Genomic DNA, 26,278 nt, shown 5'->3' with positions numbered 1-26,278 from the left:
GCGGTTGCTAACAAGTTGTTAAAAGCATCTACTTCCTGTGGCGGGGACGTTAGACATCATCGCGTATATAAAGCTCACAAATAATGCAACATGGGCACAAATCTCTTAAAACGTAGATGCGGATTCATTCACTTAGTAATTACTTACCAGTGAACACATTTTTAATAAAGTTTGAAAGAGTTGTCGGAGGCTTGGTGGTGGTGACGTTGATATCGAGCGACCTTAAGTGTAGTCTGTTTATAGCATCGTGTTAGCTTTTTACTTCTGACGATTGTATTTCGGCTTCAAAAGTAACAAATGTGGTGTTCATTTGTAAAGATTATCTTGATAGACGAAACGTGTAAACATCATAAACCTTTGTTAATCACAGAGCTTATTTTTTTGCTATCTTCCAAAAGTCTGTGGGGAAGATGCTTAGGCTTTCGGTCGAGGGAATCAGCGCGGTGCTTACTTCCGGGTTAGCTTACAAATATACGTCATCTCTGAAGTAATGGATTAAGGGCTACCAATAAAGGTCATTTGACCTCAACATGGCAACCACCAATGGGGGAGAAAACCTTATAATAAATGTTGTCAGATTTCGTTACAGTCATCATTTTTAACATAATATATAACAAGAATAAATGTTATATGGAGCTTGATTTTATCAATCAAGATTTTTAACGCTGTAAAAAATGGAGCAAGATGGTTAGTGGGGAGGGGCTAAAAAGTACCTGTGATGTCAACCAAAAACACCAAAACAAGTTGTTTCTAGGGCCGTCAAACGATTAATCGCGACTAATTGCATGCAGAATAAAAGTTTGTGTTTACATAATATGACTGTGTACTGTGCATATTATTTTTTTATTTATAAACACATACCTATGCATATATTTTAGAAAAATATCAAAATCATTTATATATGGTTCAAATTATTGGTAAATGTAAATATTTTCTAAATGTACGTGTATGTGTTTATAAAAACATAATTAATATGCACAGTACACAGACATATATTATGTAAACACAAACTTTTTATTACAGATGCGATTAATCGCGATTAATCGTTTGACAGCCCAGTTGTTTCTGATGAAAGCAGTCACATGGCTTTTCACGAAAGACAGTAAAGACCTTCCTTCGGAATAATGAAAAAATAAGAGAAAAAGTGCCAAACCTATCCTTAAAACATCTCCAGGTTTGACGGTGGTGCTGGTGCCGATCAGCGAGGCCATCAGAACTCTCTTTCTGTTCATCTCCTTTAAACTCTGATGCTCGGATTCACCCGCAGATCCTTCTGGCACCGAGAGGAATACAAGCTAATCATCACATATTTTACCATTAAACACAATCAACCTAATCACGATAAACTTGAAATATCTCTCTAGGTAAATTATTCATTGATGGTTGAGTGATCGCTATTATTTATCTCATTTTTCCATCATTTGAAAGATTTTTGCTGGTTTTAATTGTGGCGAAGACAAAAAATGACCTCAATGATTGAAAGAATCGAGGAAACCTGAGAAGCTCTGTCATGTTTTGATAAAGCGAAGAAAAACGAAACGCTTCCAACTTCTGTTTCTGTTCTATCACACTTACAAGTTCAGCCTATATACGATCTCCAGGGACAGACGCTCTGAATGAAGACAGGCGTATTTCTTTATTTTGTAACACAGATGGATTTTACCACCCCCGTAGGACCTAAAAAAGTCAGTTTTTAACGGTCTCGCAGGTTATTTCTCAACGAGAACGTGCCGAGCGATGCCAATATCAATACGCAGATCTCCCGCTGAGTTCGCTGACTTTGTCGAAAACCAAGCCAACCCACAACGTGCGGTTCAGTTAGCGCTAAAGCGCTGTCACGAGAGGATTTCCCTGTCACCCGGCAAACTGTGGACTGACATACGGGCGCCCCGGAGAAACGCCACTCACCCGCCACACGTAGCAGGCTGGACGCCACCGATTTTCCAATTTCGTTGGCAGCCACGCAGGAGTAGATGCCGGAGTCTTGAAGCGTGACGTTCCTCAGGAGTAAAGAGCCGTTCAGGAGAGGACTAGCGCTGGTGCTCAGCGGACCCTCCTTACGATGCCAGCTCACTGTTGGCTGAGGGACACCTGTTTGAAGAGACAAGCCAAGTAACACTTTATCCATCAATTCACGCTCAATTTTAAAGGAGACGCTAATCGACGGTTTCAACAAATAGGGTGCACTTAGCTTGTTACCTTTTGTGACAGAATTAGAGACACATACCAGCTCTTAGTATACTTTAAAACAAGCATACTTCAAGCATATTAATGTCGCTGTACTAGTAGTATACTTTAAAGTGTACTATTTCAATAAATTGACCCACTTTAGTTAATAAAAGCAAACTTCAAATGTAGTCAGTTTAATATGATTTAAGTTCAAATGACTTGTAAAGCTAATTTGCCTTTAAATTTTAAAGGTCCAGTGTGTAATTTTTTGGAAAAAATAATATACATAAATATGTGTTCAGAGGTGTATAAAGACCTCAAATAAAGAAGCGTTATGTTTTTATTATTTTAGAATGAGCTATTTCTATCTACATACACCGCGGGTCACTCCTTACATGGAATTCACCATGTTGTTTCTACAGCAGCCCTAAACCGACAAACTGCGTTTCGTAAATACGTTATCTCTTTCTGCAAAGAAGCGAAAACTTAAAGACATCTTAGTACTGTGTCAGCCACCGTACTGCTTTGAAAGGGAGGGGCGAGCGGTGGAGTGAGCCGCTGGTTGCAATTCCCAACCTCTCCGCTAGATGCCGCTAAAATTCACACCTTTGAGGCAACTTTTGAACTAAAGTTTTTAAGTTGAATTTTTTACAGTGTACGATAGTAAAAATGTATATAAATTATTCGCTAGCTTGTAAAATAGTGACAACTTGCACTAAACGTTTTACGACTAGGTAATTAAAAATATTTTTTAACATTACCCATTTCTAATAATTTGTTCATTTTCTAAAAAGGGGAAATATATAAAAATCTATAAACTAAATATACAACAAAAATCTGTATTTCAGAGCGTAATCTGCACAGCACCCTGCAGCTTTCACAGAAAGTGCCACTTTGCTGATTCAGGAGCAGCTTTTCCAAAACCAATACCAATTTCAACACTCCTAGCTTTTGACAAATCGCCAAACAATGTCCAGTATTTCGGATCGACTTCTATCGTACCCCTCAAAGACTCAACTGTCAACATCAAAGCTCACGCAGAACCGTTCAAAACCGCAGAAAACGTTGATTCAAAGAGCAGATCAGTATGAAGCCTGTAGATTGCCACAAATTACTTGTACAAATGGGCATAATGAATGCAAATTGCCTCCCTCTTGCCGCTTCCCCCGGGACAACCCTGCCAAAATAATGAGCAGCACATGGATTGGAGTCTGAGTTTTATGATTCTGCCGAGTGGAGACATTAGTTCAGACGCACGGCCTGTAGACGGAGAGCTGATGAATAGACACGCTCTCAGGAATGGAAAATAACATCGCAAGCCTCAAGAGAGGTGTGTGTACATCAAGAGCACGCGTGGGCATATTTTGGTACCCGTAAAGCGTCGAGCACGCCTACGAAGTAGGCAGGAATGGATGTTTATAAGATGTAGGATTAATATATTACATCATACAAACAAACATGCTGTTTTCATGAGTATATATATACAGTATATATATATACAGTATATATGTGATAAACTGAATTACACTTGCTATCCGATGACTCTGAGTTTTTGGATCAGATGCTTGTGTGCATCAGTTTATGTCTCCCAACAGGATGTCTATCCACACCGTCAGTTTAACAACTAAATTACGGTATCTCCTTACATCGCTACCAATATTTCTTTGCAGCATGCCTGCATATTTCGTCGGTCTAGCGCAGCCGACCCGACACGTTCTTCAGATTCCACGTTTCTCTCTTACTCATCTTAGGGAAACAGATGGCGATGAGAGAAAGAGAGAACAGCTGATATTTGCGGGACGGGTCTTTGGTTAACAGCGGGTGTCCTTTACATCGACTGAATCACTGAGCAAACATCTCTGTATAAACTGTGGTGGGAGTGAAGAGAAACACAATGGGTTTTGTGGTTACATGCCTCTGAGAGGCTTTTATTTATTTAAAAATGCAAATATAAAGGAAGTCAAAGGGAGACGAATTTTCAGATTTGGTTATGAAGTTCATGGGATGTAAAACACAGAAGTGGGCTGGTCTCTCAGAGGTGATGGATGAAGTTAGGGTCGATGCTGCCAGGACCAGTTATTGGATATTTTCATGTAATTGTGGTTTTAAAAATATTTTAAATTGTTACGATTTGACTTATTATTTTAATTTTAGCTGATTGTTTATCAATTTTGTTATGTGATTTTTTGTAATCTTCTAATATTGCTAAATATATTTAATATACTTTTATTTCAGTTTGATTTTTATTTAGTTTTTTATTTATTGCAAACTAATCATTTTAAAGCACAAAATTTGGCAACATTTTCTATTTTTCATAATCTTTCAGGTAATATTTGATGAGTTTTATTCCAAAAACAGATAACTATTTTAAATGTTTTATAAATCATTTATTTTTTTACTATGTTGCTGTTGCTTTTTATTCTGTCAGGTAGCTGAGTTATTATATCTTTATCAAAACATCACTCTAAAAGGTTTAACTGTGATTAACCATTTTTTTGGTAAAACAATTGACACACAAAAAAACTGTTAAAAAATGTAAATGTTAAAATCTGAAATATACTGTTTAAATTAAGTAAATGTAAGTCAAAAAATGAAGTAAATCTAAGTAACTCTATTTCTTTTTCGAATTCACCACAAATATTAAGTGTATATTAAAAATATAATTTGTTAATTAAATACTTATATTATATAAGTCTATTTAATGAAAAGAAATAAGTACATTTTAGAGGAATTAATTATAGGACTTTTTATACTTTTTAATATGTCCCACTGAAAAAATCACTTAAATAATTTTTATTTTTGTGATATTTACTAAGACACTGGATTCTTTTTTCTAGTGAACCCAACTTGATATTACTTGGAATGCACAATAAAAATCATGATTTTTCAAATCTTGATTTTACACAACACTGCATTTCAAATGTGTCTGAATGTGATTCAAGTACACATTGTATTCTCATCATTATTGATATTAGGATTCCTACGTCTTTGAATTTCCAGTGACTTCTCCAAGATTTTTCCTCTGTTTGTTATTACTGCCTACTTTTTAATAACCGTACAGAGGTTGCACTGAGAGCAATCTCTAAACTCATAAAAATTTCTGAGCTGAACGTTAACAGAAAAAAATGTCATTACTTTTCCAAACTAGGATTTTATAGATTCCCATGACTTCTCCATATCTAAAAAACACAATTTAAAAATTAAACTTGATGATTTCAGTTTTTCCGTGATTGTTTACTTCTGCACTCAGGTTTCTAGGACATGTCGACTACAAAAAAAACGAATTAAAATTATAGATACAGTTCACATTAAAAATGAAAATTCTTTCATCATTTACTCACGTGCATGTCTTTCAAAACCCGTATGACTTTCTTTCATCTGCAGAGCACAAAAGAAGATATATTAAAACAATTTGGTAACCAAAAACCGTTGGTCCCCATTGACTTCTATGGACACAAAACCAATGCAAGTCAATGGGGACCAGCGGTTTTCTGTTCTCAACATTCTTCAAAATATCTCCTTTTGTGTTCTGCAGGAGAAAGTCATACAGGTTTGAAATGACAAGAGGGCGTGTAAAAATGACAGAATTATCATTTTGAAGGTGAACTATTCCTTTAAGACAATCCACAAACCTCAAATGGTTCAAGATATCATTGAATAAAACGTCCACTAAAATCCATAACTAGAACTAAACGACTCTGATTGACATGCTTGTGTTAAATTTCACAAGATAGAAATCTATAGACAGCTGTAAAAAAACATGATTGTACAGTAGGCAGTCAGGAGCCGTATTTTGCTACAGTAGATTAGTGTTTGTAAATGATGCAGCGCAACCCGGCATCCTAAACCTGTTTGTCTTTACACAACATTTCTCTCCAATGAGCCAAATCTTTCACCCAAACCACATGGACGGGAGCTATTAAGCATGGGCCATGCCTCATACGTGTTAACTTATTCACAGAGGTTAACCAGGGGCAAAACACAACGGTCAAAACCAATCCTCTCACACCTTTGACAGGGCATTCCAAGGTGACGTTGGCACCGACACGGACATGGACAGAACCCCCAACCACCACTATCACGCTCCTGCTGTTCAGATCCGATGTGTTTCTCCGTGAGACAGCGATCTTGGGAGATTCTGTTTGAAAAGTAATAAAACATGTTTATGACTAAAACAAACAACTCACGTCACATATAAAAACATACTGCGTCTCACCAGCCATTAGAACATGTGACGTCTCTGAATCTGCACCAAAGTCATTGGTGACTGTGCATCTGTAGACGCCCACATCTCTAGGATCAGGACCCGAGATGTGAAGTTCTCCACTGCCGCCCCATGAGATCCTGAGGTGGGCGAGAGAGACACGACCGGTCAGTTCACTTAAATCTGGGCACGGCTGCACATCAGGGTTGGTCTGAATGACATCATTGGATTAAATGGAGAACGAACTGGCTAAGAGGGGGAAATTCTGACGAGTAATGTTTGAGTTCATATTGAGATCTTTGATAATATTGACGTTTGATTGCAGACTTGACAAATCTGAGCTCAGTTTCAGACATTGTTGACATCTCTCCTGAAACTCTAATGAAGCTGCCTATGTAGACAGTAGACAGCAAGGCCACTGACTACGTTTTGGAAGAGAGACGGGTGATTAAGACAAAAAGTAAAGAAAATAAAACCTCTAGGGTTTAGCAAGTTCTTAGCGCACTCCCACCCAAACCCACAAAGCGACAGCGGCACAAAATGTACATTGTATCCAGTCCAGCATACGCGTCATGAAAGCCCACTCATTCCGACCCGCTGATATAAAAACTCCAGCTGAGTCATGTCCAAAGTATCAAACTCATCGAAAAGATATCATCTAAAGCGTGATGGCACGTCTGGGTGGACTCGGAGGTAGGCTGAAAATCAACTTTCTTAAGACAACGGCGGCTTTGTTTCCACCATCACAAACGTTATCCTACACGGCACATCTGTCTTAAAAATAAACGACTAAATGATGTCTTTGGAAAAATGTGAGTAAAATCATACAATTCATTAGGGATAATGGTTCATAAGTGCATTAAAAATAAGAACAAATGAACGTTTAAATAGGCTGTGGTGTGGCTTAGTGGTTACAAATGTATTTTATTTAAAGGTTGAAGGTTTAAACCCCAGATGGTTCGATTCATAAGCCCACCACTGTGTCCTTGAGCAAAACGCCTAAAGACCCAATGAAAATATTTTATGTAACTATAAAGTATCAAAAATGGCAGTAAATTTAAGTGAGCAGCAGTGTCCACGCCACAACTTTACTAATAATAATAATGATGACTGCGATCAACGAGAGTTGGGATCATTTTCAGAATATGTTTTCCAGCAGATGAATGATAAAACTTTGACAGCCAATCGATTTGAATTCAAAGGGGTCACGTATTCAAAATGTAGCGTGAGCTTAGAATAATCCGTTGTTGTGGACGTTAATATAGTTATATAAGCTAACTATTGTGAATCGTTTTGAGGTAAGGAGATCGTTTCTATGTACTTGCTAAAAGATTTTAGTTGATTTTTTATTTTTTTTAAAATACGGATTGCAGCTTTACGTGACTTCAAATAAATATATTTCCACTAAATTGTTACCTAAAAATTATGCAATTACCAGCAAAAATATGAATTGTATTAGACAGACGGACAAACCCAATTATTTATAATATAATAATATTTGCTATAAAAGCGCAGTAGCACAACTGCAATAATAATGATACAGAGACTGGCGATTTTTGAACGATAAAACATTGATAGCCAATCAAAATCCATTCGAATTTGAAGAGCTCACACAGTTAAAATGTGAAACTGAAGCACGTGCGCTTAGAATAAACATACCGTTATTGTCCATCTGTGTGGACGCTAATATATTTATCGCTAAAGCTATCTTTATAGTTATCATTCTTTGCGTCAACTGGCCTTTCTACTAACAGAATCAATTTTTTTAAGAATCATTCAAGTCTACTGAAGTGAAAGTTACAGGCCAAAGTTTATTTTTGAAAGTTACGAGTTTCTTCAGATCCCTAACCCTAAATGCGAGCAAACGCTTTTAAAAACCCACCGTACATTCTTCATTTAAATGAGGGCTGTAATATAAACCTCATCAGCTCATAACATCAATCACACCGTTACCAACTTCAGCCAGAACTCTGTGTGTGTGTGTGTGTCATATTTAATTCACATCCGCAGCAGTAAAGCAACATCACCTTGTTAGCGCCTGATTTAGTGAATCGCTGTTGTGCCAAGACACATTCGAATGGAAGGGCTTTAAAAGGTGAGGCTTCACGCAGCTTCAGAGTCTGTGAACGTCAATCACCTCGCCTGTGTTTTGCTTCACATCTGGCCAAAAATAAGAAGCGGTATGTAAGCGCCACAGCAGAGGTGGACCCCGGGGCCGTAAGCGCTACGGCTGCGTTTGTTTGTTTCTTTATGGAGATTGATGTCGTGTAATAAGTTTGATGTGATAAAGACTACTGTGAGACGAAAAGAGTTTGTGTGATAGTTTATTTAAAGCTGCAAACATTTGCCTCTCTAGCGCCATCTCTGTTTGAAACATGTAACTGCAGGTTATTTAACATACTCGTTTTTGTCAAATGACATCAAACTTTACTTCAAATAAATACATTTCAAATTGTTACCTAGCATTAGAAAGATCCTTCATTGTTTGTTCAAATAATATTTGGAATGACTCGCGATAAATGGAAAGAATTTAGGGCAATTTTCATGCAGCAAGGCAATTTGAAATATTCCCAATACTTGCAGCAAGAGAAGAATAACATGACCTAATTGTAAATATTAGTCTGTAGGAATGGAATGCATTTATTCTGGGTTGGCACTGGGCTGGCATAGACTGGCAGTGATGTTATGTTTGGTTTTGGGGTAGTGTGGAGTTCTATAATGGGAATAAGCAGCATTGCTCTGATGGCAACACAGCTGAGACCACGGCTGAAACAGCCCTGACAACATAGAGTGGGAGGCAAATGATTTGGCAGCTCAGTGTAATACTGTGGTTGAAGAATCGAGAATAATGGTCGAGAATAATAAATAAATAAAGGATTATAAAAGGACTGTGTAGGATCCCAAAAAAAACAGAAATGAAAGATGATAAATGTAATGGCTGAAAATGAGATCCCCAGTTCACCTCAGTTGAACTTTTTTGATTGGCTGTTGTGTGTTCTGATTTTGATGTTTTGAGTTCTGATTTGCTGTTGTGAATTTTGATTGGCTTTTGTGTGTTCTGATTGCCTCTCGTGAGCTCGGATTGGGTCCTTTGTGTCTAATTGGCTGCTGTGAGTTCTGGAAATCTGAATGGATGTTCTGATTGCTTGTTGTCGGTTCCTATGGGCTGTTGCTAGATTTGATTGGCTTTTTTTGTCATGATTGGCTGCTGTGTGTTCGGGTGGTTGCCTGTGTTCTGACAGGTTGTTGTCAGTCAAAAGGCGTGTCACAAATCGTGCACTATTCTACGCCATTTTGTAGTATAAATAGTGCGAGTAGTGCGTTCACATTGAAAATCCTCAAAAAAGAAGTTCGCTTTAAGTACACGGATGATGCACTTTTTCAACCGAAAATATGAAGTGTGGAACTGTGGACACTTCACGCACTTAACGGTCGCAGTTTCGCTTAAGTAGCGGAAGGGACGCGGGGCTATCGAATGCTGCTAGAGCAAAACTCTCCTGCAGAGTGATAACGCTTCAATCTGATGATGACTAAAGTAATGCTGGGCAAAACAGATGAAAACTACATTAAATTTACAGTGTATAAATAGATTTTTATTCACACGTATTGTGCCATTTGCGCTCGTCTGGGAAACCGATATACTTCCGTTAGTATAAGCCATTTAGTATTCCATTTGGGACGATACTACCCTTCTAAAGTGTATAGTATGTTATTTGGGACACAGCTAAAGCCACTAGATGGAAAGCATACAACCTTTAGCCAAAAAAGCGTAATGGCTAATGCTAACGCCCTGGCTTCAGGCGCTAGTCTTTTTTAATAGATGCCAATGGGTTTCGTTAGCCGTTACGCTTTCTCCAACTGGAAGCATTACAGACCCTGCCATCTCCCTTTATTAAGAGTATCTCTGTGTCAGTTCCGAGTTCTAATTGGCTGCCTGTTTTCTGATTAGCTGCAGTGTGTTTGGATTAGCTACCGTGTGTTCTTATTGGCTGCTGTGTGTTGTGATTGGCTGTTGTGAGTTCTGATTGCTTGTTGTCAGTTCTTATTGGTGGTTGTAAGTTTTGATTGGCTTTGTGTTTTGTTATTAGTTTTGTGTTCTGATTGACTGTAGTCAGCTGCTGTGTGTCCTGGCTGTCGTATATTTTGTGCAATCTGATTGGCTGTTTTGTGCTCTGACTGGCTATTGGGTGTTACGTTTGGCTGTTGTGTGTTCTGATTGGCTGTTTTTAAAACAATGTAGTATACTGTAATTTGGTGCATCAAGTGTTCTGATACAGTATGTGGATTTCATATGCACTTATATGTACAGCATAAAATCACTGGCTGTCAAGACAACCAACATCACAGCATGCCAAAATTGACCACTGAAAGTTTAAGCACTTCAGTATTTCACATGTCACACCAACGTTGCAGGATTTCCAAGCCAAAGTTGCAAGAGGAGGCCCGGACGATGTTTGTACAGCCACGTCTGTCTCAGGTCACCCAGCGTTTGCCAGGAAGGGGGGCAGACAATGTTTGGCGACTGTCTGTGCGGAGGCCACATTAAGGCCCTGAACTGGACAAATCTGAATTACTAAATCAATGTTTTCAATGACTTTATTTAACAACCAACGTTGTAGACCAGACTATTAGACCACAATGCGACCCTGGAGAGACTGAAACAAGTGCAGCCAGCGTTTCTGACCCTAACAAACCGCATAACGTGAGAGTTGGGGTGCTCTTGAGGTGAATATTTGAGTGGGTTGGTGATTAACAAGCCTTTGGAATATGTGGCTGCTCAATCGAGATCAGTCACGCTGGACTCAGAGGTACATAGGGAGTCTTGCTTTCATAAAGAGAAAAAATAGCTTGTTGTGTTTAAGCTGAACTTCACACATTTTTAAAACCATGTTTGTTGGATGAGAATCAAGGTGTGCTATGGACTCTGGTTGAAAATGTATTTTAGTCAACAGAACGCTGGTGTCATTTTATTGCCCTTATTGAAAGTTCACACAAAAAAAACCTCTGCCATTATTTACTCAAGGCCTCATGTTGTTCCACACCTATACGCTGTTTTTTTCTATGAAACATAACAGGAGTGATGTAGTGGCCATGGCTGTCAAGAAATGAAGAAAACCAAATGACATGCCATGGATTAATATTTAGTGTATTGGTGAATCAGAAAACGTTTGAAGTGTCAACACTGGCATATCAAGGATAGTTAAAGTCAATAGAATTTACCAATAAATCTACTATACCAATATTTGTGTAAAATAAAATAATAATGCCGTCATTAGTTTAAAGTCCTTTTTCACCCCCTTTAATTTGCGCACAAACCTCGCAAAGTAAAAAGCTGTTGCTTTTTTTTGTTGAATCCCAAAATAGTGGATTACTCACTAAATATTCATCCATGGCATTTAATATTTTGGGTTTCAATACAGTTTGTCTATCTACCAAAAAATGTATTAATAATTAATACATTTATTAATAACTATTAATAACGACTTATACTTAAAAATAAATGTTATATATTTATATCATATATAATAAATACAAAATGATGTATAAAAATAATAATCAATTAATTAATTCAAAACAATTATAAATGAGTAAAAACAATATATATTAAAACAAAATTATTTATAAGCATAAATTAATTCTACACAACAACTTATGAAAAAAATCAAAAATGGCTAAGTTTCCAAAATGCGGTTGAATTGACAAAGAATAAATAATTAAATATTATATGTATTTTACAGTATATATAATAAATACAATTATATATACAAACAAAATTATGTTACCATGCATTATATATACGTATATATAAACAAAACCAAAATATGGTGACGTTTTCACAGAATACGCAGAATAAATAAATAAATAAATAAATAAAAATAGCATAATTGTATATTTAATGTTATATATTATATATAATACAAACAAAATTGTGTAAAAGCATCAACTATTATCAAACAAATACATGTGAACAAAACCCAAAAGCATCACCATCAATGAACGGCATATTTGACCCATTACACTACATATTATTGTGCTTTACCTTTCGCTGTTCTGTAGCGGAGCTCCATCTTTGCTCCAGGACAGGTTCGGGTGAGGTGATCCCCGGGCGGGACAGATCAGCGTGAGGCTGTGTGTAGCATTGGTTAGATAAGCAGTCCTTCCCACATGAATCCTGAGATCCCTCTGGAAGCTCATTGCAGACCCGTGATGCTTTTGACGAACGATCGCGGCTCCGCTGCCTTTTTTAATCCCCTTCCCCAAAGAAGGTGTCGAAGAGTTTGGGGTCTTATTCAAATAATTATCCACCGTAGTGCTCAATTCTTTATTAGCTGTCCCGTGCTCAGTGATGGCCAAATCCTCCATGATCTTGCCTATTAGAAGCGACGCCATTTCATCCGTCACGTCTCCGCTTTCGGCAAGTTGAGTGATGTTCCTCACGAGCTCCTCAAACTGCGCTGGTTCTAGGACAAAAGCCCCCGAGTGTTTTCCCAAAGCAAGAGTGTCCTTTGGCTGACCGTTGTCATCTCGGTAAAACTCGTTCTTTTGCATCCAGCCCGGGTCAGATTTTGAAGTTTTCTTTGCAGATCCCTTCTGTTCGTGGCACTTTACACCCTCTTTGTTGAGGTACGGATGAAATCCATCATCCTTCTCCAAACCGTCAGGATGCTCCAGGAGTCTATTATTGTGGCCAATGAGCTTCAGGACGAACGTCTCTGAATCTTGGTTGGCCCAGCAACGGTACACTCCGATGTCCCCAGCATCCAGGTTATAGATCCTCAACGCTCCAGACTTGGTGATGCTCAGACGTTTTGAGCTTTTTAGCTCCTTCCCATTTTTCTCCCAGCGGATCTGTGCTTTGGGGAAATGACGCACCGGACACTTGACGGCGATGGAGGTTTTGGGTAGAAGGTAGGCGCGTCCTCCAACAGTAAAAGTGAGACGTTTTTCCTGTCTGGTCTGAATGTAGATGCGCTTCAGGCCCATGACTTGAGGGCAACGATTTTTGGAGTATCTGTGCTCTGCGGAGAGAGGAACAAGACGTTTTAATTGTCCTAGTTTTGAGTTTGCCAAACTAGTTCATTTTGTTGAGTCTTAAGAAGTCAAATCATACAACACAAAACTAACTTTAAAAAGTAGAAGGAAACCATGAATATATTTGACACTCAAGAAAATGAAAATACGCTGCATGACTGTTCCACCATACAACAGATTTACAAAATGATAAACCCAGAAATTTGGTTTGAACCCAAACTAAGTTCTTAATATGTTCTCACAGAGCTCTTATACATGGCCATGGAGAGTTCACGGGTTTCGCAATGACAACATATGAAATGTTACCTACAGAAGCCTGCTTTTTATATGACAGAAATCCAAACCTGAAACTCAAGTAGGATATTACTGTTGCCACAAGCTGCTACAAAAACGGGTTTCCCGAACAAAGTCAACTTGTTGGTGTCAGAATATCTGGAGACTGCGCTGAGAGGAAGGTCAAACACAGGTCAGGTCTCGCTAATAGTTTATATAATCTGATTTGATCTAATAACAGATAAATGTGAAGTCTGTCATTGTTTCAAATGTTAAAATCTGTTCTGCGCCATTTTAAAAACACAGACAATGAAAAGTTTATTTCCCAAAAAGTATTAATACTGCGACACTGTGGCTCAGTAGCTCTGTGCTCTGTTTGTTTAAGGTCCGAAAGCTTTTGGGTGAGATGGGGTCGGGACAACCTGTCCATTGTTTTTTGTTTCTGACATCAATATTTTTGCAATTCTGTTATTAATTCAATTAAAGCTTCACTTTCGTGTAAATGAATGAAGATCTTACTGCTGCAGGGGCTCATGCGACAGCTCCGGACTAAAGGAGGGAGGGAAAGGCCACCGCAGGCCGACCGGTCCAGAGTGACTAGTTGACCGGACGCCGTCTGTCTCCGGCACACGGGTTCCCGACGCTGAACGCCTTTTCCGCAAGTCACAGAGCACTGCATACACACATACACCGATTTAAATTACCCATTTTTTTCCAACATGAGAGAATGCAACTTGGCATCTTTTACCATGTATCTTATATGGGATTTTTTCATCTACATCTTTTTATCTACTTCTACGGAGCGCTTTTAGGGACATGGTGTGGAAAAAATATGAAAGGGAAGAGAAAAATATTTTTTAAAGCTTTTACGTTATCTCGCATATGTTTTGCGTTCCTCCGAGAAACATTGCGTTCCCTCGCAAAACTTCTGCGTTCTCTCGCAAAACTAGCTCTGTTTATGTACAGAGCTAGTCTTAAATTCTGCCAGCAGGACATTAAATATGAAGTGTTTGTCCGAACTCGCAAAATGTTTTGCGAGATAACGCAAATATGTTTGCGAGAGAACGCAAAAGTTTTGCGAGATAACGCAAATATGTTTGCGAGAGAATGCAAAAGTTTTGCGAGATGATGCAAATATGTTTGCGAGAGAACGCAAAAGTTTTGCGAGATAACACAAATGTGTTTGCAAAACTTTTGCGAGATAACACAAATATGTTTGCGAGAGAATGCAAAAGTTTTGCGAGGGAACGCAATGTTTCTCCGGGGAATGCAACATTTTTGCGAGATAACGCAAAAGCTTTAAAATATATTTTTCTCTTCCCTCTCATTTTTTTCACCACCATGTCCCTAAAAGGGCTCCGAATACTTCTACATTATATTACAAGATTTTCATACAGTTATTTTGATTTTTCCTTAGCACACACAATTAAGTTTCAATATTATTATAAATTCAAAGTTTCAATATTTGTGTTTATGTTTTTTTCCTTATTCCTTTTTTTCCTTGCAACCTTACCACCGGACCACACCATCGACTTCTATTATTAAATAACAGTATTTACTGTATAAATCACGACACTAATTCTAACCTAAACAGTAAGCAATTTATTTTCATATGTTTTTATATCAATGCATATATATACAGTATGTATATATAAATATATATATATATATAGTTTTAAAGTAATTCCCACCTTTGACCACTCTCCTCCTTCCAGACGGGGCAAGAGACAGTCGGAGATGAAGCACGTTCTGTGTGCCGCAGGTTTGTTTCCGGGACACTCCTCGTCTGTCAATCTTCGGTAGCTTCCTGTAGCCAACCTCTGTTTACAGTAAACTTTACGCCACTGTGATCCTCTGCCTCATGAATGAGAGCACTGACTCACAAAACAAACAAACACCAAACAAACACAAACAAACCGCTGTCAGCATCAGCCAAACACCTCCACAAACACGCAAAGTGCAGCATTCGAGTGAATATAAACATCAACCCTTGATGTGAAGATGTTTTTTAACTGTAGTTTACAGTAGAAATGCCAAATACTGATTTGTGTGGATCTTTGAATGTTAATAAGACTCCAGGTTATCGGCCTTGTTTTCTTTCATTTCTTTTTCATCTTCCCCTTCACTGCCAACTAAAAATATTAGCCTTTTATATGGGAACTTATTATTACAACCTGGTCTCAGACATTCCTCTTACAAATTCTCAGAAAAATTTAAATAGATACTGTACGAATAACACTATAACAGTATATGGTAAAAAATAATAATAATGTGCATTGCATAGCTCAAAAAAGATTTAAATTCATTTATATAAATATATCAATATTTTGGTACCCCAGCAAAAAAAAAAAAATTTACTTAAGTAAACTGTGTATAAAGATAATGAGACGTGTTTTCAGGTCATTTTTGACTTTTCTTACCCTATTGCCAAATTGTTTTTTACATGGTTTCCATTTACAGCATAATCTTAAAGTGACAGTTCACCCCAAAATGAACATTCTGTCAACATTTACTCACTCTCGAGTTGTTCCAAATCTGTATAAATGTCTTTGTTCTGTTGAACACAATAGAAGATATTTTGAAGAATGTAGGAAAGCAAACCGTTCTGGGGCACTTTTGACCACCATTGTAATTTTTCCTACTTTGGTAGTCAATGGTGGCCAAGAACTGTTCGGTTACAAGCATTCTTCCAAATATCTTCCTCTGTGTTCATCAGAACAAAGACATTTATACAGTTTTGGAACAACTCGATAGTGAGTAAATGTTGACAGAATTTTCATTTTGGGGTGAAGTATCCCTTTAACATTTCAACAGTCTGCATAAAAAAACAGAAAAACGATTTATTATCGAATGGAATAGAATTTTGCTTTTGAGTTATTCTCCTTTAAAGAACGATTATTATTGCATTTATTTAAAGTGTGGAGTTTTATTTCACGAAGGGGGTCACTAACCTGTTGCCAGCTCTCAGTCAGCCAGGCGGGTGGACACGCCACCTGATTGCAGGCCTGTAATTCTGGAGGTCTGCTTTCCACGCAGTCTTTACTGGACGCTGGTTCTGTGCGGTTTCCAGCCACAGGCCTCACACACGACACACTGCGTGTCTGCAGTCCCACACCACATGACCCGGAACACGGGTTCCACATGCTCACCTCCCATCTATACACGACACACATGTACACATCGGCAGATTCGTCTCATAACTGTTCCAGACAATCACAACGCATAATGTGACATATTTCAGTGAAATGGAAAGTATAATATTGCTTTTAAAAGTCAATTTTAAATTCTATCAAATTCAAGATGAAACAAAGACATGCAAACATACAGTAGATTAGGTTTATGGGTCACTATGTTTATAATTTAGCTAAATATTCCTGGGGTATGCACGTTGCGATAATGCAAAACATGAAGTTACGTTCTTTACGTTCCTCTGGTCTTTAAGTTTTATGAACCCTGGCATTTCATGACATGCAATACTGTAGCTTGAACTGACTGGAGATCATATAGCCAAAATTCTTTGCATTTCGAATTACTACTAGCACTTCTGAGATAACAATCTCGCTTCATTTCCAGAAACATCTGAACTACTGTAACGTTCTGTGCGGCTGTATGTAAAAAGCGGCACATCAAACTTCTAAGAAAAGAAAATCATTTCGCTCCAAGAAAACCATTTATCCCATAATGCATCGCTTTAAAACGCCAGCTGCCCTGCTTTTCTTGGCCAACGGACAGTTAACAGAAAAACACATTATTTTCATGACATGTTTTTATTGTAAGCAGTCTGACAAGCTATTTAGATTCAATCTGAAATTGGTACTTTAATGTGATTTAGCCCAGCGAGTTCAATTTTAGGCCCTTGTAAAAGAGCCGGATGATTCCTGTTGTATTTATTTTTCATTTCTTTTGCACGCAACATGTTTCAAAGTCAAATATGTTTGTTGTTAAATAAATCAGTTAGCGGTGTCTACATTGCCTGGTAAAACTGACATTGACGGACAGACCCAAAGACAATAAAAAAGGCACTAAAAATATTACCTGAACATAAATAAAAACTATACATAGTTTATTTTAGTTTAAATTTGTCATTATAGATTTCATTTACAATTACAACTGAAATAAAATAAATAAAGTTTTATTTATTATATATATATTAGGGCTGTCGAACGATTAATCACGATTAATCGCATCCAGAATAAAAGTTTGGGTTAACATAATGTATGTCTGTGTACTGGGCATTTTAATTTTGTATTTATAAAAACATACGCATTTATTTAAGAAAAATATATAATTTTAATATTAATAAACATTTACCTATAATTTTAATTATTGGCAAATATAAATAAATACATGGAAGCATTTTCTAAATATATACATGTTGTGTACATGTATGTGTTTATAAGTACTAAATTAATATGCACAGTACACAGACATACAGTACATTATGTAAACACAGACTTTTATTCTGGATGCGATTAATCGCGATTAATCGTTTGACAGCCCTAATATATATATATATATATAAATAACAAATATATAAAATTAATAAAATGACAAAATTAAACAAATTTAAACTAAAATAAAATACAATAAAACTCTGGTACAGTATCAGATGGAAAATCATAGTTTGTTTTACAGAAGATACAGTACGGGACATCAAACTTCCAAGAATCCCACAGTAGCACTGTGGCACTTTATTTGGTACTTTTCAGTGGAGGAGAGGAGAATACCCATACAACCTCATTTTAAGATTGAAATGTTTTTCCCATTTTTTACTCAGTGGTATGTGTATGGTACCTTGCAGGACATGGCTGAGGGTTACAGATGCGAAACGAGGAGAGCGGCGCCCTGGAGCTGCTGCAGAGCACGTCATCAACAATTTCCTTTCCTGAGGTGCTCACGCACCTGACGACAGCCATCTGCTTGCCTGCAAACAAAACACAGTGATGAAAAAAATTCTGGGATACGAGTTTCTTAAATATCTATAGTTTATATCTATACATCTCTCCCAGCAAATTTAGAGTTCATGCCAATTTTATTTCACTTGGAAAGCTGGACATGACCTTAATCTGTACACAATAATTACGTGTTTGAAATCTGTTTGATCAGTGAATACATTACAGAGGTTGTTTTGTGTAATGGGTTTTTTGGAGACTCACCAGCAGCACAAGAAGCGGAGCAGGCTGTGAAGCCCATGTATTCCCAATCGTAGCCGTGCTGCTCCGGGATCTCCTGGGACCCCAGGGGCCACCACGGTGAGTCTGGAGACTCCGAACACGGGCCCGAATCACAAGACCTTTGTGAGGGAGGCTTCTCCTCGTCGCATTCTTCATCAGGGAGTTCCACTTCAGTTCGAGTGAAAGACAGTAGCACTTTACACTTCACCAGACGTCTCTGAATTCCCAGACCACAGGACACGCTGCAGGCTGTCCACGGACCCGGAATGAACCTACATACACAAATACACACACACCTTATAAATGTTATTGTTAATGAAAAGTCATTTTTCTAGTAGCTCTCTGTGCATAAACACATTGCTGATTTATTGCATTTTGTAAAATACAAAATGGTTTTAATAAATAAATTATTTTTTATCATTTATTACCCCACAAATAACAACAACTGTAATACTGTATATTTTATTATTATTATATTAGTAACAAGGACAAGAACAAAACAATAACTAAATTACAATAATAGTAATATTAACAACAACAATAATTTAATACTTTTGTTATTGTTATTATTTATAATAATAATGATTATTATTAGACTATTTGGTGCTTGAACATTCTGTGAAAGCTGTAAACTGCTTATTAAAATGATTTTACAGTTTAAGGGGTTTTACATCATTCAAGGTTTATAGATTTCAATAAAAGTTTATCGTGTTTTTATTATACGTTTTACCACCTTTAGTGTACATATTTACATTTATTCAGACACTTTTATCTAGTGCTATATATACATTTAATATATACAATGCTTTACATTTGATCAGTATACTGTATGTGCCTGGGATTCAAATCCATTGACAGATTCTTTGATGATCCATTGCTATTACGCCAGATGAACTAAAGGAACATTAGAATGAAGAATTCATTAGAAGGTCTTAAAACTACATCACTGTACCTATTTTTCAAAATTCCTATGAGATTACCCACAATGCCGTGTGTAAAGGGTAGGGTTCAGCCAGCTGAGCTTTAACCACTGGCTCTGATTACGTCTATGACAATAAAACCAGAAACTATTATAACATCAAAACAAAAAACGTCTTGAAATAATACCGAGTTACAGTGATAAACATAGCAGTATCATGGACCAGAAGACTTTGATATTTAGGAGGCGACCGCACTCGGGATAAACGTGATAATAAAAATAAATGTGGTGAGGTCTCCTAATGAACCACAGAATGATTTTACCATATTTCGGGCGAGTGGAAAATGACTTTTTCGAAATTCGTAGCTCGCGTGATCCGTTCGTAATTAGATTTAGCACAGCAAGAGAGACGGGAGAAGAGAGAAACTGAAAGTAAGACATAATCCTTAAAACAAATGCAATAAAGCAGAGAACACAGAGGAGCGGGAGCTTTGCCGAATCATGCTCGTCTGTTTTTGCGTACATTTCATCTTGCGGTGTTGTCATTAAACTCGGCTAAAACACATGTGGCGCACCACTGCAGGGCAGATCTGTAAAAGCATTTAAGTATTGTGGAAATGCGCTGCCCTAGAGCGGGTGTCAATGCACACCTCACATCGCCCGCTGTCTAAACGCTTTCCAGGTTTATGGGATTAAAGTTTATGAGATCTGTAATTCCCAATAAGCCCCAAACATGTCATGTTTGGACTAATGTAGGAGTGTCATTCAGGGAATATTATGATGTCAGAACTCCTCATGTGATTGAGAAAACAGGTTCGGTTCAGAGAGTCGGTGAGCGTGTGAGTGCATACGTTTGTTAGCTTTTCGGTGAGGTTGCGTCTTTTTGCTCTACGACATGAAGTATAGTCTACAAATGCTTGGCTAACGCATGGCTAAGTGTGTGGTCCCGTTGAGTTACTAAAGCAGTAAGAAACCACAGTCCTCAAGGGTGAAATAGAGTTACCTTTCATTCGGGTAGGTAGCTACAAACATGTTTAGCTGACTTGTTCAACAACATTCTCTTCAAAGTGTTGCTTCGCTATTATGGAGACTTGAGTAAGCGTGGGTGTGTATATCAGTGAACAGCACTCGAGACAGGGAGGTTCTAATCTCAGGATTAGAGTTCAGGAAGAAGACAGTTTTGAGTAGAAAGTCCTTCCATAGAGTGTCTTCTCCACTTTTATCAAAGGGATAAGACCTGGCGTGAGACTCGGCAACTACATCCATCCCACAAAATCCCCCCACCCGCCTGAATCGTGGAGGCATCCAGCCGTAAATTCCACAGCGAAGTGGATTGGGGTCACTCTGTGATAGGGCCGAGTACACGGGCCTGATGCACGCCACCTCACACGGCCCCAAATTTAGTTACTTGAGCAGCGAAGCAGAACACAAAGGAAGTTCTCCTATCGTGGAGTGATATGAGCCGCTCAAGGGTGTAATTCAAAAACAGTTTCCAGGCAAATGGCAGATCTTAAATCACCCCCCCCCCATCAAACGCAAATATATGAAGCGAGAAGTTCTCGAATGCCTCTTCTGTAAACTCTTAAACACTTTCACCCCTCATTCTTCTCGTTTTACGAGCCTCTGTGATAGATGCTTTTGGTAGACCACAGGGACTGGCTGCTGTCTAGGTGCTGGCAGGCCAGAGTTTGCGGCTTTCAGTGGGGACGGCGGGGGTTCGCGTAGCTCCCCTGCCAGCTATTAACAGGGGTATCATTTCAGAGATGGGGGGATAACTCTAATAATACCACAACACAGGGAAAGAGAGTGGCCCGCCGGGCCTTGTTGAAGTAATGAAAGGAAATTTGACACATGCAGGTCAGAACGCAGGCACGCTCGACACTCTGTCCATTTTATTTGGGTGAGAAACCAGCTAATGAAGCTTCTTTTACAGTTCTGGTTGAACAGAGATGAGAGTACAAAGAATGTTCCCGGTATGAGGTCACCAACTAACTTGAGGAACAGGTGAAAGGGTTCTTCTGCATGACTACAGAGTTACAATACAGGTCTACAGTATTATGGAACATCTGAATATTCATGGTTCAGTGGATTATTGGTTATAGAAGCACATTTTTTCAGTCACATTTAATCACTGTGAACCAAGAAAACGGTGAATTACGGGAATCATTCTCATTGAAAAACACATGATACTGCAGCAATAGATCTATAGTGTAACATGGAAAATGGGCTCACGTTGGATCGTCCAAGGCTACTTTGGTTTCTTCCAGCCCTTGAGCTTGTTTTAACCAGGGCAGCTTGGCCTCAACAGGTTGGTTCTCTAAGAAAACAACAAAAAACACACAACGCTTTATTAATCTCCATGCAACAGTTACTCCACTCTTTTTAGCATGGAACCGGACATGATTCATACTGGATTTTAACTCGCATTCCAACAAACGTTTCTGAGGTTTATACAATTGCAAAGAGAGCTTGGCAATCCCAGTCTTTAGGTTGAGTGTGGCTGGTTCGTACGTCCAAAACCTGCAAGTGGCAATTCGTGTACAACAACCACTGTATTCTGGGGTAAGAGATTTAACCTCAGGTGACTCCAAAGTGTCTTGTTAATTACTTTGAATAAAAGTGTCAAATAAAAACGACAAGAAAACAAAACAAGCCAACTGACTAGATCATCGCTGAGGGACACTTGGATTTCACCAGAACATCTGTAGTACCATCGCTGGGTCATGTCTTACTGAAGGTTAAAGAGCCATTTTGAGCCCCCTCCAATCCAAACACAGCTAATAAAGCTGAGCATAAATCTTCATGTGACAACCAAATATTTATGTAAGCGACCATTTATTGATCTGGAAGGGGATTATCACAGCTGTCTGTGGTTGGCTGTAGAACGGCAGTAAACTCTGTTCGTCATGACTCGCAGCAGAACATGCAGAGAGCTCGAGGTTTGGCTCTTCGCTCGGGGTTTTGGGGGTTTCTGGGTTTCTCTGATGGCAGGCGTCCTTACGGTTGGCAAAGTCTAGATGAAATAGCAGGGGAGGGAGCCACTGCCATTGAAGACGTTGAGTTTACAGTTGACTCAAGCTTTTTTTGAATATTCATATTTTCCTTATAATGTAATCCCATAAGAAAGAAAAAGCACAGATAATGTTGAAATGATCTTTCCTAGACATCAATGAGATTAAATGGAGAGCAAACAAAAACTTTCCTCTCATCTGCGTTTCAGATGTTTTTCTTGAGTTTAAGTCATAAATCTCACAAATGTCTCTGTCATTAGAGTATCAGAAGAGACAATGTCTTAAACCGAGTTCGGACCTGTCAAGTCTGCAATCAAAGAGTCAACATTATTGAAGATCTCAATATGAACATTTCTCATCCAATTTACCCAAATCCAGATTATTTTACATCGACAATCTACATTCATTTACACCTCCAGACACTTCATCCATTATTAATTATTTTTCTGTTTTTATTGTTCCTAAGCAATAAGGAGAAACATCTGAGACTAAGTTGATACTTAAATAAAACACAACTGATCAATTTTCTAAAGGACATCATGATTTAATTCCTTTGTGTTCTATTCAAAAATATGACTTGACACCCACATGACATGAGGGTTAGAAAGAATGACAGAATATAATTTTTGGGGGGTGAATTATTCTTTTAACGTGAAATGCTGAGGATTTAAGAAAAGCGTCACGTGTAAAACATCTGTGAGAAGGATTTAGTTTTAAGCTGAAGTGTCAGGTTTGTTAAATGAGGAAAACCTCCTGTTACGTGACATAAATAAATAAAGCATGATTAACTCCCTTCTTCTGTCTCTCAAACACACATGACTATATTTTACATGACTTGGCCTTAAAAAGGTAAATTACTATAAACACAGTTAAATCCCTTTTCCCCTTTCAATATCAGCCTCTTCTGCAAAGTAAACATTACGTTATGACAGGATCAGTAATCGACAGTCTGTATTAAAATGTGCAGAAAGTGCTGATGACCAAAATAAACTTTGGCCGTTCTTTTCAAAAATCTGGATATTTATGAAGACACGCAGGAACAGAATAATAGTGTATGTATCTTCTGTGTATTGCTTCACCTCCCGGGTGTCTGATCTCTGAAAATACCGCCGTTGACGTGAATGTGTGTTCATATGTAGTGCTTTCATCTGTTTTGATGTTGTGGAAGTTCGTTTTCATAGCATTGTTCAAATAAATGCTTGTTTTGACCTGGTTTTGGTTTGTAAATGAGTTTTATCAGACAGTCTCAAAAGATTCAGGAAACCTGGCTACTTTCTCAGTCATGCTTCATTTAATATCAAATTTATCTCGGATGTTTCGTTAAAACTTCTTAAAAGAACTAGAGGTGCAAAATGGACAATTGTTGTCGTACATTAAGATTACATTTGGAAAAAAATGAGTAAATGTTTGCGTTCGACCCATAAGAAAGGAAAATCACAGATGAAATGTCTTCAGTATCTCGATTATTTTTCCAACCCTGTTGAAAAAAACAGTATATGCTGGGTTAGGTATGTTTTGTTGCTGGTTTGACCAGTTTAAACCAGCTAAGGACCAGCACATGACCAGCTAAGGACCAGTTTAAACCAGCACATGATCATCTTAAACCAGCACATGATCATCTTAAACCAGCACATGACCATCTTAAACCAGCACAAACCAGCAAACCAGCATTAAAACATACCAAACTAGCACATGACCAGCTAAGGACCAGTTTAAACCAGCACATGATCATCTTAAACCAGCACATGACCACCTTAATTATTCAGTTTAATTATTAAGATGGCTTAATTATTAAGCGATTATTTTTCCAACCCTGTTGAAAAAAACAGCATATGCTGGATTAGATATGTTTTGATGCTGGTTTGACCAGTTTAAACCAGCTAAGGACCAGCACATGACCATCTTAAACCAGCACAAACCAGCAAACCAGCATTAAAACATACCAAACTAGCACATGACCAGCTAAGGACCAGCACATGACCATCTTAAACCAGCACATGACCAGCTTAAACCAGACCATCTTAAACCAGCACAAACCAGCAAACCAGCATCAAAACATACCAAACCAGCACATGACCAGCTAAGGACCAGCACATGACCATCTTAAACCAGCAGATGACCATCTTAAACCAGCAAACCAGTATCAAAACCAAACTATATAACCAGTATCAACTATACCAAACCAGCATATGCTGTTTTTTTCAACAGGGAAGACATCAACAACATTAAATGGAGAGCAAATGGAAACATCTCAGATATTTCTCCTAAAAAAAAAACAGTCAGAAATCTCACAAATGTCTCTGTCATTAGAGTTTGAGAAGAGATCTCAACAACGTCTCGAACTGAGCTCAGATTTGTCAAGTCTGCAATCAAAAGTCAACATTATTAAAGATTTCAATATGAACTCAAACATTTCTCCGACTCAAATCCAGATTATTTTTTATATCCAGATTATCTCCAGCGCTGTGAAAGAGCAACCTGTGAACATTATAAATAAAAAAACAAGATTTAAGTGTGATTTGTGATAGGTTTCTTCTCTATTATGGCAAATACAAAAGAAAGAGAGAAAATAATACTGAAAGAGAAACAAAATGACAAAGGCAGCAGAAATCTGACAGGAATATAAAGAATGAGCGAGAGAGAGGCAGAGAGATCTCAGGTGTGTATTAAGTAGAGAGAAACGCTTTTAAAACACACCGTGACTGACTCTCAATGAGCTCAGGGAGTGGTTCCTCACTTCTGCATCATTTCACATTCAGAACACACTTCACTTTCCTCTCTGACAGCTGCAGACACTTTAGCTCTGTTCTACATTCACTCTTTACTACCCGCCCTGGCAGCTAAGCAGCATACAACCTTCTAAGCTGTCTACATAGGCAACCACTGCGTGTGCCATACAAATAGTGAACTAATACATTTGGCCAAATATAACCTTGATAAGGGCAATCCCACAATGCATTGCAATAAGCTCAAAAATCAAGTCAAGAGAAGTGTCAGTAATCTACATATTTCATCTAAAAAGTAGTGATATGAAATACTAAAATCATATCAAATTGATATTGAAATGAAGCTCTGCAAGTGATACGTTGTGTGTACCTCGTGGTTTGTGACAGGCGACGGGTACCAGGCAGTCCTCTTTGATGTGGGGTTTGTGGTGAGGGTCACAGCCGCCTGTATGTTGCCCCCTGTGATCCACGCACAACACGACTCTGTACCTCAAACCCGGGCCGCAGGTAACTGTGCACTGCAGGAAACACACAAAAATGATAAAACCTACTTTTCAAGTCTCATTTAATATCCTGGAACATGACAAGTTACATATAAACAAGTAAAGGCACTGCATCTTTTGCGTAAAGAAAATATATTTTTACTATATAGTATTGAAAATAATATTTATTTATTTATCATATATTTTAAGGAAATGTATATTTAATAAACTGCATCATATTTTTTAGTATATTTCCATATGTTATTGTTTCGTAAGAGATGTATCCTT

General features: G+C 38.0%; 1 protein-coding gene across 1 annotated transcript in view; it reads right to left on the bottom strand.

Moving 5' to 3' along the window:
- adamtsl3 (ADAMTS-like 3) overlaps nucleotides 1-26,278 on the bottom strand; it is a 130,770-nt gene that overhangs the window by 7,326 nt on the left and 97,166 nt on the right. Inside the window, 12 exon segments of the mRNA XM_057358154.1 lie at nucleotides 1,154-1,270; nucleotides 1,909-2,091; nucleotides 6,179-6,307; nucleotides 6,386-6,513; nucleotides 12,414-13,392; nucleotides 14,198-14,351; nucleotides 15,370-15,552; nucleotides 16,630-16,834; nucleotides 18,473-18,602; nucleotides 18,835-19,124; nucleotides 22,004-22,088; nucleotides 25,879-26,026. Coding sequence (XP_057214137.1) covers nucleotides 1,154-1,270; nucleotides 1,909-2,091; nucleotides 6,179-6,307; nucleotides 6,386-6,513; nucleotides 12,414-13,392; nucleotides 14,198-14,351; nucleotides 15,370-15,552; nucleotides 16,630-16,834; nucleotides 18,473-18,602; nucleotides 18,835-19,124; nucleotides 22,004-22,088; nucleotides 25,879-26,026 — 2,731 coding nt within the window.

The sequence above is a fragment of the Triplophysa rosa genome, linkage group LG1 (assembly GCF_024868665.1).
Source record: "Triplophysa rosa linkage group LG1, Trosa_1v2, whole genome shotgun sequence".
Taxonomy (NCBI): domain Eukaryota; kingdom Metazoa; phylum Chordata; class Actinopteri; order Cypriniformes; family Nemacheilidae; genus Triplophysa; species Triplophysa rosa.
The sequence above is the reverse complement of the archived record's forward strand: the minus strand, read 5'-3'. Positions and strand labels throughout refer to the sequence as shown.